This window comes from Lolium rigidum, chromosome 2 (genome assembly GCF_022539505.1).
Source record: "Lolium rigidum isolate FL_2022 chromosome 2, APGP_CSIRO_Lrig_0.1, whole genome shotgun sequence".
Taxonomy (NCBI): Eukaryota; Viridiplantae; Streptophyta; class Magnoliopsida; order Poales; family Poaceae; genus Lolium; species Lolium rigidum.
The window spans coordinates 229,270,237-229,287,008 of record NC_061509.1 but is presented as its reverse complement, the minus strand read 5'-3'; the positions used below and the strand labels follow the sequence as shown (position 1 = coordinate 229,287,008).

General features: G+C 45.8%; 1 protein-coding gene and 2 long non-coding RNA genes across 4 annotated transcripts; all 3 read right to left on the bottom strand.

Annotated features, from left to right (window-relative positions):
* Window positions 1–4,125: 4,125 nt before the first annotated feature.
* On the bottom strand, window positions 4,126–6,751 carry LOC124688275. 2 transcript variants are annotated; one of them, XR_006998470.1, is made up of 7 exons: window positions 6,653–6,751; window positions 6,095–6,266; window positions 5,825–6,000; window positions 5,517–5,627; window positions 4,941–5,093; window positions 4,259–4,327; window positions 4,126–4,179 (listed from the first exon to the last, which is right to left on the bottom strand). It is a non-coding gene; the product is annotated as an uncharacterized LOC124688275 (long non-coding RNA). The 2 variants fall into 2 exon arrangements; XR_006998471.1 differs by having other exon boundaries at window positions 4,126–4,175.
* A 216-nt stretch (window positions 6,752–6,967) lies between these two features.
* On the bottom strand, window positions 6,968–7,871 carry LOC124688276. The gene is made up of 3 exons (XR_006998472.1): window positions 7,427–7,871; window positions 7,110–7,235; window positions 6,968–7,026 (listed from the first exon to the last, which is right to left on the bottom strand). It is a non-coding gene; the product is annotated as an uncharacterized LOC124688276 (long non-coding RNA).
* Window positions 7,872–9,342: 1,471 nt separating this feature from the next.
* On the bottom strand, window positions 9,343–16,334 carry LOC124688274. Its single transcript, XM_047221976.1, has 3 exons — window positions 15,204–16,334; window positions 14,957–15,108; window positions 9,343–10,173 (listed from the first exon to the last, which is right to left on the bottom strand). The coding sequence occupies exons 1-3, from the start codon at window positions 16,170–16,172 to the stop codon at window positions 9,921–9,923; spliced, it is 1,374 nt and encodes a 457-aa protein (XP_047077932.1). The 5' UTR covers window positions 16,173–16,334; the 3' UTR covers window positions 9,343–9,920.
* Between the last annotated feature and the right edge of the window lie 438 nt (window positions 16,335–16,772).

Genomic DNA, 16,772 nt, shown 5'->3' with positions numbered 1-16,772 from the left:
TGCACAAATTACATTACCAGCTTCATGCAACAGAAGAAACAATTTGGATATTTTGATTTGAAGTTGTTAGATAGAAGCATTGTCTGGGTGCTACATAAACATGCTACTTGGAGTCTTCGATTTGAAGTTCTTAGATAAAATAATTAACCTAAGACGCATACAAAAGCAAACATGTGGCACCTCAATCACTTGGTGGATATTGCTAATTGCATATTATAAGGTAGCATGGCCAGAAGCTAGTGCGGGAACATCCAGAAGAACAGGCAAGACGGCGCGGCCAACAACGGCTTTCCCCGCCGGTCGCTCCACGCGTGGGAGGGACCCCTCCTCTACCAGGCGGGGTACCCCTGCTCGCCGGATACGAGGCCTCCCGGCGGCGGGTGGCGGCTAAGTGCGGGCGGCGTGCCGATCCCGCCGCTGCCCCGGGGACACGCCCTCGACGCCACCATCGAGGAGGTCCGGCCGACATTGTCGGACCGAGGAGCGCGCCGAGCCACGGTTCCACCCCGACAACTACACGGCGTGGAACTCGTATTTCCTGCAGCGGTGGGAGCGAGAGCTCGCCTCCTACGACAGCCCGCCGCCTCCGCCTCCGCGCAACAACTCCGCGGGCGCCGGCGTTGATGGAGCGCGGCTGGGCCGGACGCTCGACGATGTCCTCGAGCACATCGAGGGCGGCAACGCGCCGGTTCGATGATGCCCCCGCCGTCGAGGGCATCGGCCAGCCGCCGGGGAAGCAGCTGGCAGCCACGGCGCATGGCTGCCAGCTCCTCGTCGTCCGGTTCGGCGGCGAGGTCGACACCGATCTCCAGGTCGGCGCCATCATGGGCGCCGGTGAAAACGGAGCCGCTTTCCCCTCCGAGCAACTGTGCACGCAGCGGCGGTAGGATCGTCATCCGCGAGCCATCGACGCCACGCGGCCGCCTCTGACCCAAGCGCGAACCAGGCACCTCCGGCGAGCGGAAGCGCAAGCCGGTGAAGGTGGAGGAGGTCCACAACGCCGAGGACGCCGCAATCCTCAAGGCCGTCATGGCGAGGTCCCTCCAGGACCTCGTCCCCGCCGACAACGCCATGCCCCTCGACCAGGCAAGCAGTGGGAGAAGGAGGAGGCGGAGCGGCAGGCTCGGCTCCTCGAGGAGGTCGCTCGCTACCGCCGGCCTGCGACTCATCCATCTGGTGCCCCCGTCCCCGTCATCGACCTCGAGGCGGAGTCCGACGACGACTGGTACAAGCCCTCGCCGTCCCCGCCGCACCAAAATCGCCCCATTCACCATCAACCTCCTTGATATGTACACTTTTTCCACCTGAAGATAGGTGGATATTGAGGAGAAGATGAGTGCAAATAGGAGACACAAACAAAACCAGGTAAGATACATAGCGAGAACCAAATAAGCGAGTCGCCTGAAGAAATGAAAGACAACTATTCACCATGATTCTCCTCTAGTTCCCCCATATTCTTTTCCTCCCCGAATATTTAGGAAAAAAGCACACAGATGTTTTGAAAAAAGAACAATTAGTAATTACAAATCAGAGTATTGGGACAATCAACAAATCAGAGTGATGGAGGATGCAAGAAAAAGAAAGGAATGAAGTTGTTCATCTTGTCCAGAACACAAGAATGGAACCGTTAGATATTTTTTCTGTATAAATGGCCAGAACAAATTATCGTGGTAGCTTTGTGACTTTTGTCTCACATTAAAAGAAATTGTCAGTCTGAGTGAGCATCATGAGAATTTCTCATCCAAGAGGCTGATACTATCTATCCCTTTTTACTTCCTATCCCTTCCAGCCACAGGTAGCAATAGCGACAAGTGTTGCCTTCAACATAAGCAATTTTATATGCCTCAAGCAGGCCTAGAATGGCACACTCAGAAATAGTATAAAGATAAGAAATGAAATATTATAAAGACTTATATAATGCTAATGTAACCAACAATTAGTGTACCATATTTCTGTGCCTAAACTAAATACCAAATTATAGATGGCAAATTCACCCTCCTCCAAGGCTCCAACACAATAGTTCTAGCAAGTAATGGTCACCTCCTTCCTCCAAATCACCTTCATATGACTCTTCTTTTTGCTCAAATCCATGACAAACCTGCAAAAACAGCAGCAAATCATCATCAACATCAAGAGTTTTAATGAGCTGAATAATAGACTGGCCAAATCGATTCATAACTCTAGATATGCATATATGGAGAATGTGGCCAGAAAAAATAAGCCAATACACATCCAAAAATAAATATGCAGATTCAGGTCCAAGCATGAGAAACACGAGACTCCCAGTTTTCTATTCCTCATCCAGCCAACCAGTGTTCTAGGTCGAGGGGAAGAGGGGGAAAGAGCAAAGACGAGATTGAGGGTAGAGAGAGCACGGGCTGAGAGAGAGAGAGGGAGAATGGGAGGAGCTCCCTTTGGCGTATGAACTGTGCCCGCCGTCGCTGCTCGTTGCTTACCGCCGCAGACACGCTCGATTTCTCATTGGGCTCCTCTTTCTCAGAACATACGCACGGGATTGTGATAGATAAGAAGGTGCCGTACAGCGCCTACCTTGGCCGTGGCCGAGGCTTCCCTCCTCTGTCGTCGGGCCTACACCACCTGCTTTCTGTCACCGAGCCGCCGTCCATGGATCTCACGGAGCAGCGCCATCACGCAGACCGCGCCCGCCCCATCGCACGAATGGCCCAATCTGTGGACATAGATAAACTGAGAGAGGGATAGGGAAGATGCGTTGAGAGGAAGAGGGGGACTTGCTCGTCGAGAAGTAAGTCGGCGCTGAATCCGTGCTCCTCCACCTCTGTCCCAGCGCCGCCCCTCGCTGCTCCTCCACCTATGGCGCTTGGTACATCGAGGGGAGAGGCGCAACAGCAGCGGCTTGGGCTCAGTATGTCTTGGCCGGTCATTTCGCAACTGAGCGTCGCCAAGAAGGGAAAAATCTGTGGAAGCACAAATACCTGCATGGCTTCAATTTGCCTTAAGAGTGGCCTTGTCGACTCAGGAACTTGTGTAACCAGTTCATTATACCGAAGTTCACCGGCTCGAAGTATTGAAAAATGAAAGGAAATGACAACTGGTCCATGACTAATTTTACTCCGTAGTGCCGACTAAACCGAAAAAGCTCTGCTCACTCGATACCGCTTTTGAAGATCATCATGATCCCTTTTTAACCGTTCTTCCATGAAAGCAGCCTGAAATGCCCCAGTTTTTATCAACAAAGCAATATAAAAGATTTCATGACATTATAGATCAACAAAATAATCTTTTAGATAAAAGTTTTAATCAACAAAGCAACATAGATTACAGTTAGATCACCACAATCTACAGACTAAATGTCCCGGGGGTATTGAATTATTGATGCACAGTAGATGCATATTTTCATGGCTTACCTCCTGTTCTTGTACTGGTAAGAGCATTCCTCAACTCCTCGATTGTATTAATCAGCATATTTTCTTTTTCGCAGGCTTCTCTTAAGCGGCTCTCAAGCTCAACTTTGGCTTCTGTGTTGACTCTTGATTCAGCTAATGCTTCGGCCTCTTTTGCTGCATTAAGAGCATTTGTGTAGAACTCCTTCTGAGCTGCAAGTTCAGTTTGATTTCTTTCGATTGTTTCTTGTAGCAACTTCTCTGTTGCCGCCTTATCTCTTTTAATACGCTCAACCTTTGTCTCCTCAACCTGCAAAGTCAAAATTAAGTGCATGGGTTCATTTTAAGCCCCGAGCAAATAAAAACTGACGAATAGAGCAAAAGTGCTTCCTTCAGGAAGCCGAAGTAGCTCCACTATTCTCAATGAGCAATTTTTCGGAGCTATCCATCCAACAAGTAATTAAGGAAAAAAGCTTGTCTGGTTGAACGAAATCGTGAACTTTAAGCAAGCTGTAGAGGTTACGCATACTACTGTTTAAAAGGAACAACTCAGCACAATGTGTTCACACATGATCAAAAGAGAGACGAACAAACCACCCAAATATGGGTGCAAATTTGGTTTTGTATCATGCAAGCAGCAAAAGCAAATATTTAATGTGTGTCATTAAAGCAGATAAGAAACAATTTAGTACAGATGAATTAATTAATTATCAAAAGTCCAGTTCATTCCTTTCCTGTCTTTTTAACGTATTTGCTCTCTTTTACCTGGATCTTTGAGTTCAGCCGTTGCTTTTCTTCTTAAAACTCACGAATCTAGCTTCAACCAATAAAAAGACAGCAAACTTGATTAGTTTCAAAAACTGGCATTTCATAAGAGTGTGGTGATAGAGTTATACTCCATGTCCGTGCTCTCAGTTTTCGTATAGTAGCTTCTTGAGCAGCTTGTTTTTTCGATAGCTCTTCGCCTGTTTCATTGGTAAACATAAGATGTTAGTGTCAGAAAAGCCAAAATTATCACATGGTGGTGTAGTGTATGTGGAATAAAGTAGATAAGGAATGAATATCTTCAAACTTACATACACATCAGGTCCATGTGTATATGCCTATTGCCTAGTAGCCTACCGTTGACAGCAAGATCAGAGTGTTACAGTGGAAAGCAAAAGGACTATAGCTCCAATTCAAGCAGTAAAGGACTCAACCAACGCATGTTAAGGGCATACAAATTTCAAATGCCACAATAAACTGCAGATGAGAGACTCATATCAAACCGATAAATATGACTCTCGCCTGCAGGAAATGTTTGAAAAGTTTATGTTGTCATTATTATCTATGTTCTGTAAGCCATTACATCTTTCCTAACGTCACTAATATGTACATCTCGGTAAATGATCATTGGAGTCAGCAATGACTGTCACTGACAAAGGCTGCTCAACATGGTGCAACATACCGTATGGCAACATTAATTCTTGAAATGGTCACATGACAATATTTCAAATGATAGAACTGGTAATTTGGTATTCTCAACATTATAACAGAATAATTTAATTAATGCAATATCAAAAAGAAAAAATTGCATACCTTCAGCCATGACCTGAGTGATAATCTCGTCCTTTTCTTTCAAAAGAGCAGCAGCGTCACTTTTCTTATTTGAGGGTGCCTCCCGCAAGAAACCAGTCCAAGCACACTTGCAATACCCATCAAGCCTACCATCGACATTCTGACCTGTAACATCTGCAAAAAGAAGACTGTGAGGTTATATCCAATCGGAAAATAAGGGTTGACATGAGTACTGCACAATAAGGGTGAGAAGATTAGTCATTTAATCTAAGAGCCGACTTGACCCAGCACAAACAACTCTGGCATAGATCCTGAAACAAAGCATCATCTGTAAAGTTTTGATATCTTAAATGGATAAACATGGAGGGATATTCTACAACCTATTATTTGGGGGCACAAAGGTAGTAGTTACTAATTCCTCTTCCAATCAGGTTTGTAAGCATGAATGAACTTAGTTTATTTATTCCATCTTATCTCACACAACACACTAAGAAATAGATACTTAGAAGAAAACAACATTAAATATGTCAGCAAATAATCTCCAAAAACCTACTTGACAAGGTAGTTATGAAGAACTGTATCCTATTCGGTACGAACCTTCTCTGTGGACCTCATAGCTGATGAATACACTATGTTAGTCTATATCAAGGGCCTTAGCAGAAAACCAAGCCGGTCCAAACCCACCCACATGGCCACATCAGCAAAAACCTGAAAAATGGAATAGTATCATACAAGGTACTTATCTTGTGACAGATCAAAATGTCATCTTGTAGCAGATTGGATCAGATAATATACAGTAAGGGCGGCAAACAAACATACTGTCCCATTACAGCCATTTCAATGTGTGTAATTAAACTTGCCAAGCTCAAACTTTAGCTACACAAATTTGTAAAGATTGAACCCACCTTTCTGCCAGATTTATTAATACCAGAAGGCACCTCCAATTCTTCTGTTACCACATCATCAATGGAATTTCCAGCCTTTTTATTCTTCACTCTATCAGACTTCCAGTAGCCAACATGACCAGCTTCTACCTGAATCCATGGAGGCGGTGGACATGGGAAGGTAGCTTGGGAAAGAACTGTGAAATGCACATGACAGGACATGATTTAGAGACCCCATTGGCATTGCAGGAACACATATATACAAAGATACGTAAACTCAGATGTACTAACTCATAAGCCTCACGGGTCTGCCCAAAGTACACTGTTTTCCCCCCTGAGAGAACACCACGACTGATCAAAAAGCTCAAAGGCCTTCTTGCTCGGCTGATGGATCGACACGATCACTGTTCGACTGTCCCTCACCACTCCATGCAGCGTCTGCACCACGTAGAACATTGAAGCACTGCACAGTGTTGCGATACATTAGTTAGTACTTTAGCACATGGTAGCTACTGAAACTGATATAATCACATAGAACCATAAAAAAGTCAATTTCTTATAAAAATTGTATCGTGATTGCTGAACCGGATAGAGAACAAATTGTGTACATCTATGATATTCACATTCCAATTATCTTACTTGCACGATCTAGTAGTAGAACAAATTGTGTACATATATGATATTCACATTCCAATTATCTTACTTGCACGATCTAGTAGTACAGGAAAAATCATTTCAGACAACTGAACTTAAAATGTATGACTGTAATTGGGAAGATACATCCAAGCAATTTACAAGAATATGAACAGAAGTGCCCCTCAAGATAGCATATGATTTCTTCACCATTACCTAATTCATCAATTCAGTACTATTAATCTTACATGACTTCCAACATAATTCATTTGGAACCACCAAAGCTAACATAAAGCATGTACAATGGCTCCTGAATAGAGTACAACCTGGAAAGGAAACCAATTTAGGCAGATGCACCATGAGAATTTCAAAAAAGCAGTCCATATTGTATACAACACAGATCAACGGAATATACACAAAGAAATAATTAATCTAGAATATACTGAAACAGACCTAAGCAGTGCTAGAATAAAAAATAACATAAAATGCGGGAACAAACTTGATTGTATCGAGAAATAACCTTGTTATGATGTCCTTCAGTAGAAGCTACTTACCAACTAAGAATGCTTCATACACAAAACCTCGCCGACCTGCACAACAAGGTACTAATGAAGAAGACCCACTGAGTCCAGATCTGCATAACAAAGAACCAAACCAAATGAAGAAGACCCACTGAGAAAGGGGAGGAAGACAGGGGAGGCAGCCAAGGTCTAGGTAGAGTCCCACATCCTGCAGCGGCATATCCATGTATTAGGCCACAGCCTGGCTCTTCGTCCTGCCAGTCCAACTTGTTGTTTGTCTGGTCCACATGAAAAACACACCAGAGTACCCCGGTCATTTTTTTCAGTAATAAATCAGCATACCAGCTGATTGCTTCTTGTTAACTATCAGATAGTACTTCCAATCATTCTGTGGAACCGTCAAAATAAAAAAAAATCGTTCTGGTGGCTGCCCCCGTGAGTTTGTAGCCTAGAAGAAGGGAAGGGATACCTGGAGGATGGAGACGCCGGGAGTCGACGAGCTGCACCAGGAGGCGGCGGTGCTCCTCCCTTCCTCGTCCAGCAGCCCTTGACCGAGCTCCAGCCAGCTATGGACCGAGACCCACTCCTCCTTCTGGCTAGGTTTGCCCCTCCCGCTTTTCTACACCTTATCCGCCGCCGGCCTTCTAGATCGAGGAGGAGAGGCGCGACGCCGCGGCGGTTCTGGGCCTCAGAGGAGCAGGCGCGAGGGGGAGAGGCACGCCGACGCGGTAGCTCGAGGTCGGAGAGGAGGAGGCGCGACGCCGGCAAGGTGCAGAGATCGTCGCCGCCACCACCAGCCCAACACCGCTCTCTCAACCCGCGACGCATCGGATCGCCTCGTCGCCGCTCTCCATCTCCCCCTCTTCGTCCGATTCGTCCCCCCTCGAGCGGATCTCCAGGATCTGAGAGAAGAGGAGGGGGATAACCTCTAGGGTGCTTATCGCCGCCCCCGCCGCCGCCGGACTAAATCGAGGACGCGCGACGCCCGCCACCGCTGGACTAAATCGAGGACGCGCGCCGCCAGCCGCCGCCGACGCATCGCCTCCACGCGGACGTCTTCCGCGCCTGCCCGCGGTCCTCCAGTTGAGCGGCGGTGTGCTGCTTCCGAGCGGGGGAGAGGAAACGAGAGGAGGCGGCGGATTGGGGGAGAATGAGAGGAGACGGGGCAGGGGATTGGGAGAGGAGAGGAGGCTCCCGATAGGCTAGGGTTTTCACCGTGGGCGCACACGACGAGAGAAAGGCGACCTGAGCGAGTGACTTCGCCGCCTCTGCTCGCTGACCCCACGCCTGCAAGGCCCCATCTGTCATGGACCTACTTAGACAAGTAAAGAGTGAAAGAACAATTACCGTATCCGACGGCTGTGGTGAAAAGTGGGTTTGCAAAGTTACTGTTCATACCAGATTGGACGAACCAGATTGATTTGCCCATCTCAGGTGGCCTGGTTGGGAGGGTAGTCTAGGATCATTTATAGGAGAAATTACATCGCGTTTTGAAATGGAGAAGAGATTTGCTAGCCCTGCTATCTGCCTGGATGGTCAACCTGTTTTCGCTTTGCTGGCACCTCGGTCTATCACGGCGCAGCAAAAGCTTCCGACGTTCAAAGCTCCCCGCCTTGCACGCACCTCTCTCGGAATCCCGGCGTCCCAACACGGCCACCACCTGGTCAAAGTACACCGCGAAATTGCGACCCAATCGGCGAACCGAAGGCCGCCATCCTTTAGCTGCCGGAAAGGTCTCATTTAGTCCAAGTCCAGCACTGCAGCAACGAAGCATGATCGTCATGCATGGATGAAAGCAACAACAAATCAGCGAGCGACACGACGCTTCGTGCACCGAAAAGCTAGCAAAACCAGTGTGTTCCCAGCTTATGGCATAGTTGTATACTGTATAGTTTGATAAACTATGGCGTTTCCGAGAAGTGAGCATTTGTATATGGCAGCAATTTGCAGATCTGATAGGGAGGAGAGACGCCAACGGAAGAGACGGAGAGTAGGATAATCGCCCAGTTAGATAGATAGATAGCTCTCCAAGCAACCGTGACACGGGGGACCAGAAGTCGTGGAATCCCACGCTAATATTCCGTTCGACGCTGATGCCATGCCACCGAACGTGTATGTAGGATATCGGCGAGAGGGTTGTTGGGTGTAGAAGCAACTAGTCTTGCTCGTGCAACTTCGGATCTTCAGCAGGTAGACATAGTAGTGTACAAGTGCATCAGGACGGTGTCATGATGAAATAGGTGTATTCATTGACTAAATACGAAGTTGCACAAGCGCGTCAAGATTGCTAGCAGGCCGGAATAATTAAGGTTTCGGTGACAACTCAGTTAGAAGTGATTGGCTATTTAAAGGGAAACAAACTAGTGGTTGAGAATGAGATCTGAATATTCCAAGATTAGCTGACTATACAAGTTCAAGTAGATGACAAAAGGGTAGTAATCAACATCATCAGGAACATCCCCATAAACCAAAGGGAATCAAGGCCTTTTTTCCTAATAACAAATGAAGCAGCTACCATCTAATTCACAAATACGAAGTGCACGAGCACGTCAAGATTGCTACAAGGCCAGGATAATTAAGTTTTCCACGACAACTCAGTTATAAGTGATTGGCGAAACAAACTAGTGGGTGAGATCTGAATATTCCAAGACTAGCTGACTACTAGCTGAATAGTAGGTGACAAAAAAAGTGTAATCAACATCATCAGGAACATCCCCATAAACCCAAGGAATCTGTGCTGTAGAAGCTGCTCTGGGACACCAATTATTGACAGCAATCATCTATTCCTTTTTTCCTAATCACAAATGAAGCAGCTAGCATCTGCTTCGCAAATGTGGCTGACAAGGAGAAACAGACCGTAATAGCAAGGCACAGAACATACAACTTCAGCCAAAAAAAAGACCCTCTTCTTACAGATTATAGCTGTGCAGGTAACAGGAGCATGTCTCCGCGTCAGGTAGAGCCTAGAGGAAACCTTCGGTGCCATGGCCAGCACGAGCTTCTCTGTACAACTGCATCGCCTCCTCCATTACCTGGGCTCGTGACAACAGCTCGGCCCGTTTCTGGCTCGAAGGATGAGTGGAGAGGTAGTTTTTCAGCGCTGATTGATTTCCCGCGATCTTTCCTAGCTTCTCGTAGACTGTAGGAGCTACGCGTGGGTCGAAACCAGCAGAAGCTTGTAGCATGACTCCAATGTGATCTGCCTCAATCTCCATCCTATACACAGGTAACATCATCAGAAAAGCTTCCAACAAGAGATTCTTGCATAGATTTGACAATGAAATAACAAGGTCGACAACTGTACAGCACCCGAAAGACTAGTGACATACCAATTAAACATACTGGCATATTGCAGCGCAACTAGAATTTAGCTAACGAGCTTGCCCAGTCCAAAAAAAAACAGTAGTTTACTTTTTACGATGGACAAAAGACAGGACTGTCCCTACAAATAAATAATCTCACTAGTACTAAAACAGCTGACGAGAAACATGGAGGATTATCCATGGTCAAACATGGATGAAAGTATGACCACAACTCTTTCGTCATAGGGATCCATGGTTAAAAAACTGGACAGAGTACAGTAGTGCAGGATTCGCCTAATCGTATGAAATATTGATGTATCGACGAACCAATCAAGGCTACATCAAGAAGTGGCAGGAAAATTTCATATCAACAGAAAGTAGCATCAGCAGATCCAGATTGGACGAGGCAGATAGGTACACAACCAACTATTCAATCAATGGAGCAAATAATCACAGCAGAAGTGACAGATCAGATTAACAGACGGATCAGTAGATAGTCCATGTTTAAGGAGATGACTTCAGTTACTTACCATCTTGTTTCAAGACAACTGCTAACTTCCTATAGCTACACATCATCAGTGGTGGAGCCACGCTATGGCAGTGTAGTTAAGCAACTACACAGGTTTTGGAAAGTTTAATACCCAGACATGCATACCCCGCTGCTCAATGCAAAAAAATTGGAAACTGACTAGCATGCCCATTTTTCATCTGCATGGGGTAATCGGTTGGCTGGTCATACTGCAAAACAAAGTAATATAACCGCCTAACTTCCTGGCTGATCCTCACAATCTTTGTCCAGCGTCTTCTCTTATTCTGTTTTGACGTTCATGTAATCATGTCCTCGTGTAAATCCCCAATTTCTACTTCCCTAAATTCTACTGACACCGAGGACGGAGGCTGCCCCACCGCCCAGAATTGGCGACCAGGCGCACCGCACACGGCAACCTCCGTCCATCGCCGGAGAGGGCAGGCGTGAGGTACGGCAGCACCTCCAGGCTCCAGCGACCAGGCCCAAGGCAGCACGAAACCAGCCTCGCAGTTCGTCCAATCGTCCGTCTCGAGTCGTCAACATCAATTCGATCGGCGGCGAGGCACAGCAACGGCATTATTTGAGTCTTCCTCGTCTCTTCGATCAGTTCAGCACCATACCGAGTCCCTTCCCCTTTTATTTGCAAGGCCTGTTTTGTTTTCCGTCTCTTCCAATTTTCAGAAGATTAGTACAGTTTCGAAATCCAAAGTTGTCGTTCTATGTCACATATTCTCTTCGTTTATCAATTAATTAAATTCCTTTCTTATAGCAACAACTTTTTATTGCCAGGTCTTAACTTAGCCAAATGGATATATTTCTCAAGAAGTGAGAGTCACAGTCAAATGTTGCAAATTCTTCACAAACAGCTGAAAATTAGGAATAGTCATATCATGAAGATATACATTAATCGCAAAGGGATTCTACTATAGTTATGCTGCAATAAAGTGTGATCTTTTCTGCTCCCGTTTAATTTGTCTACATAAATGTGTTCTCAACAAAAACAATCTCCACATTTTTAAAGCTTGGCATCACAGGTTTTGGATCTTGGCTCCACCACTGCACATCATAGCTCCTATGATGCAACACTTCAGATGCACTAGGCAGAAGCACTCAATGTCTGCACTTGTTTACTTGGCAGCTGTGTGCAAGGAAGTATTGGCCATGACAGATATCAGTTTAACAGCGAGGAAACGAGCTTTCATCATAGAAAGCTCCAGTGATAGCTTGTACCGACGAGGCTCAACAGTCAATATTCTATTATAGTCGAGTGTTATTTTTATTTTTTTAAATTTTGCTAGAAATGGTTGTACAGAGTACTCTGTATTTTATTTCGAACAATCATACGCAAGATATGAATAATTTCTCCCTTGAATAATTTCCCTCTATTGCAAATGTATTCAAACAGACAGATCTAATTCCCCCCTTGAATAATTTCAGACAAACATTGATTCGAAGTTTTACTTCTGCAAAAAAATTCCCAAATTTAGTCAGCTCAGGAATGTTTCAAGGGAAAATTGGTTATTCATCCAAATGTTCACCAGCCTTATATCATCTATCAATAGTTGATTGTCCATTGGTAAAATACCCATTAAAAGGATTAAATCACCTCTCGGTCTACCCAAAAGGTGTTTTGTGTGAACTAGACAAGCTCAACCCTTTAATAGCTGTGTGAGTTGATTGTTCCTTTTTCACTTCCCTAGTTGAATCACTCCTTGCATTGACTAGGCAGCGATGTAGTCCTTATAGGGATGTTTGGTCCTTATAGGTGTGTTGAAGGATCACATATTGATAGCTGTCATTTATATGCATGCAGGTGTTAGCCTAGCAATATTAGCACTACCATCAGAAACATAAGTCGATCAGTACTTCCATTAGTTTTTTACTTAGTCTGAAGCAATATTGATCAAGTTGAGGCTGAAGTAATAGTGATCAGGTTGCAAATCACCAGTACCTGTAGCTAAAATGCATAATTTGTGTGGTACAGCAACACCAAAAAAAAAGAATTAAAATAAAATCAGGGACGGGCAAACAGACGCCGGCAATGTCCCGTCGCTAACGAGCAACAGGCATTGGGAACGGCAGCAGCAGCAACGCTCAAGGGTGGACGCTGTGGTGGTTCATCTGCCGCTGGGAGCTGCGGCGAGGGTTTGAATCTCCTTCACAGAAGCTGGCCTAGAAAGAGTCTTGTGACCAGCTCCGTTTTGTCACCCAGGGACAGTTTTTTTCTTACGGACTGAATGATAATTAGTTGGTCTAAAGTCCCTAATGGGTATTTTACTAACGGACATTCAACTTTGGGTAGATGATCTAAGACCAGTAATCTTTTGGATAAAAAACCAATTTTCCCATGTTTCAAACTTTCCCATCACTGAAGATCCTAACTGACCTGTGACACTGCTTCATACTGGAACAAGCACTTGTCAAGGGGACTGGTTTTGCCGGTAGGTATTGTGCAAACTTACCAAATGGTAAAAGGCTTGAGAATCGCAAATATACACAACCCAATCCTCAGAACGATCGATTTGTACATTTGAAACGATTTTTCTGAGTGAATCTGATTGAAAATCGACAAACAACCAAACTTTCATCCACTGTAAATGATAATGCATTTGTAATAGGATTCTGATAATGTACAAGAAGGGAATCATCCTTGTCAACTTTGGTAGGAGGTGTAATAGATTTACAAGAAGGTTATCCCAACGGTGTACCTATGTGTATGGGGGGAACTGGCACCCCCAGCCCAAATATCTTTTACCTAACACTCCTTCATATTTGCCAATTTTTTGGCTAAAAATACACTCTATTTAGCCCAACCACTTGGCGAAAAGGTCTGCCGCTGGGATATCCTATTATCATTCTAGTCATTTTGGTGTTTGGTGATCAATTACATGCCCAGGATTCGGTATACATGACATATGGTATTGTAAATCTTATTTAGTCTAGTTTCTACCTTTGTGAATAGTTAATAAATCTATCAAAATGGACTCTGACAATAATTGGAAAATAGTGTGAGAACAAAGAACTAGATGTCTCTCCAATGTCCACGCAGGACAAAGAACAAACAACTCATACACAGGACTATCAAGCGCCATGGGTTTTATTACTTCAAATGCCACTGCTGTGAGTTAGTCCCTATAAATAGTATGTGCCTCAAAGGTGCCTCTGAATAACCTAAAATATAAATGTCCTCTTTCTATCCATGAAAGGATATGATCAAACATCTTGACACTTCATGAAGTTATAAACCTGGACTACAGGCATATAATTCTTCAGAGCATCTGCCAAGTCAAATGACAAGTGATACTATTAATAGTTGACATAAATTGGATGTCAGTGGCAATGGTGAGACTTGCCAAACCTTTTCAGTTGTTATTTGTTAATGTGGTACAAAGATCACTTCACCTAGATAGATTATCACTTATCTGTGGCGAAAGCTGAAATATTTTAATAGGGCTGCTCACATTAGTATCTTGAGAGCACCAATTGCTTCACGAAGTTACAGACCTGGATTGCAGGCACATACTTCTTCAGAGCATCTCCCAAGTCAAATGACAAGTGATACTATTAATAGTTGACATAAATTGGATGTCGGTGGCAATGGTGAGACTTGCCAAATCTTTTCAGTTGTTAATGTGGTACAATGATCACTTCACCTAGATAGATTATCACTTATCTGTGGTGAAAGCTAAAATATTTTAATAGGGCTGCTCACATTAGTATCTTGAGAACACCCCTTGCTTAATGAAGTTACAAACCTGGATTGCAGGCATGTAAGAGCATCTCCCAAGTCAAATGACAATGATACTAGTCTAAGTCTTAATAGTTTTGGACCCAACTTCGATGTTGGTGACCATTACTTTTAAGTTGTTAATGTGGTACAAAGATCACTTTACCTAGATAGATTCTGACTGATGTGTGGTACATTAAACGGAAATAATAGGATGGCTCAAATTAGTTTTGGGTGACCTACACAGAGATACTTGAAGCAAGATTCTTATAAATTACAACAAAATGAGATATATCTAGATAAATCGAGCCCATTTGGTCCAAATTTATTGGCTTTGCCAGATTTGTGAGAGCATGTCATTTCAGTCATATATTCAACTTATCACGTGTAGAATGTAAATACCGTAGTTTCATGAACAATGCGAAATGCAGAAATGAATACCTTCTTGAGAAGGGCAGCCTGAGAAGCAAATTTGACATTGCATTGATCAAATCTGGCATGTAAATAAACTGCAGGATGACAATCTGCAAGATGGTAAACCACATGCCCTTGGTGATCATCTCTGGCACGTGCCTCGCGATAGCGTGCCCAATCTAAAAGATAGAGGCACACCAATGTAAGTTCAAACGCAGTGTAAAAAGCAACAAAAACAATATGTGAGCCGATAGTCCAATGAGCAAACTTTTACCTCATGGGAGAGCACAGTTGCGATCTCAGCATCGGTCTTGAAATGGTCGAGCAATCCAGTGAAGACAACAATTTTACCGCCGGGCAAGCACATCGCATTGACGATGTTATCCCTGACAACGATGACCTCCCAGTTGAGCTCGTTGAGATGCTTGGTCTGCGGCTGCGCCCCCCGCTCCTTGCCCCGCCTCCTGCTCTCGGCGACCCACCGGTCATCGAGCAGCTCGTCGTTCCGCTGCGCCGCGGCGGCCGCGCCCGCGTCCTTGTCGGGCGAGGCGCGCCGCATCACGTCCTCGGCGTCCATGTCGCGGCTCCTGATGGCGGCGTCGGAGGAGATGTCGCCGTAGGAGGCGTCGCTGAAGTCGTCCTCGCCGGCGCGGCGGTCGGCGAGGCCGCGGTGGAGCGCGCGCACGATCTCGGAGGCGATGAGGCGCACGCGGACGCTGTCCGGGTGCAGCGGGGGCAGGATCTTGGCGGCCAGCTCCTTCTTGAGATCCGCGAACTGCGACTCGCCCAGCTGCCGCTCGAGCCGCGGCGAGACGAGGATGAAGTGGGTGCGGTTCGTGTACGGCACCGTCTCGAGGTTCCCGAAGTAGACGACGACCGCGGCGCCGCCGGAGATGAGGACCACCGCGGTGAGCTTGCGCCGGTCGTGGTACCACCGCGCCCCGCCGCCGCCGCTGCCGCCCCGGCGGCGGCTGAAGTGGATCACCTGCGGGCGGCGCGAGGAGGTGAAGTAGTGCCGGGGAGGCGGCGGCGGCGGCGGACGGCATGCGGCGGCGGTGGCGGGGTCGTGGCGGAGGAGCCCTCGGCTGGACGGGCGGAGGAGCGCCGGGAGCCGCGGGGAGGCGTAGTAGTGCCGCGCGGTTGGCCCCGCCGGGAGCGGCGGCGGCGGCGGCTGCGGTCGGCCGGCGAGATTGTGGCGGAGGAGTCGGGAGAGGGAGGAGCGCGAGTTCTTGAGGTAGTTCATGCCGTTGTGATTTTTGGTATTTTTGTTGGATTTTTGGAAGCGGCGTGTGATCGTACAGAGTAGAGAAGCTGGCGTTTGGTAGGTTTCTGGAAGTTGCCAGATGGCGGAGGAGAAGAGCGGTGGCGGCGAATCGTATCGCCGGCTCGCCGCTGGCTGAGATGTCTCTCGGCGGTAAAACCTATACACCGACCAGGTCGGTGGCTACCGGCCACCGCACACCCCCTGGTCGGGTATGGGCCAGGCCCATTTGTGGCTGTTTAGCCTCGTTTTTTCTTTTTTCTTTTTTATCTTTTCTGGTTTCTTTTTTCTGTTTTTTTTCTTTTTTCTGTTTTCAGTTTTGTTTATTTTTTTAGATTCGAAAATTTTGATTTTTAAAAATTGAGAAAATTGAGAAAATGTTTTAATTAAAAAATGTTTAAATTTGAAAACCGTTCAAATTTGAAAATTTGAAAATTGTTCAAATATGAAAATCGTTCAAATCGAAAAATCGTTCAAATTCGAAATTTGTTCATATTCAAAAAAACGTTCAATTTTGAAAATTATTCGAGTTAAAAAATTGTTCAAATTTCGAATTTTGAAAAATATTCAAATCCAAAAAAT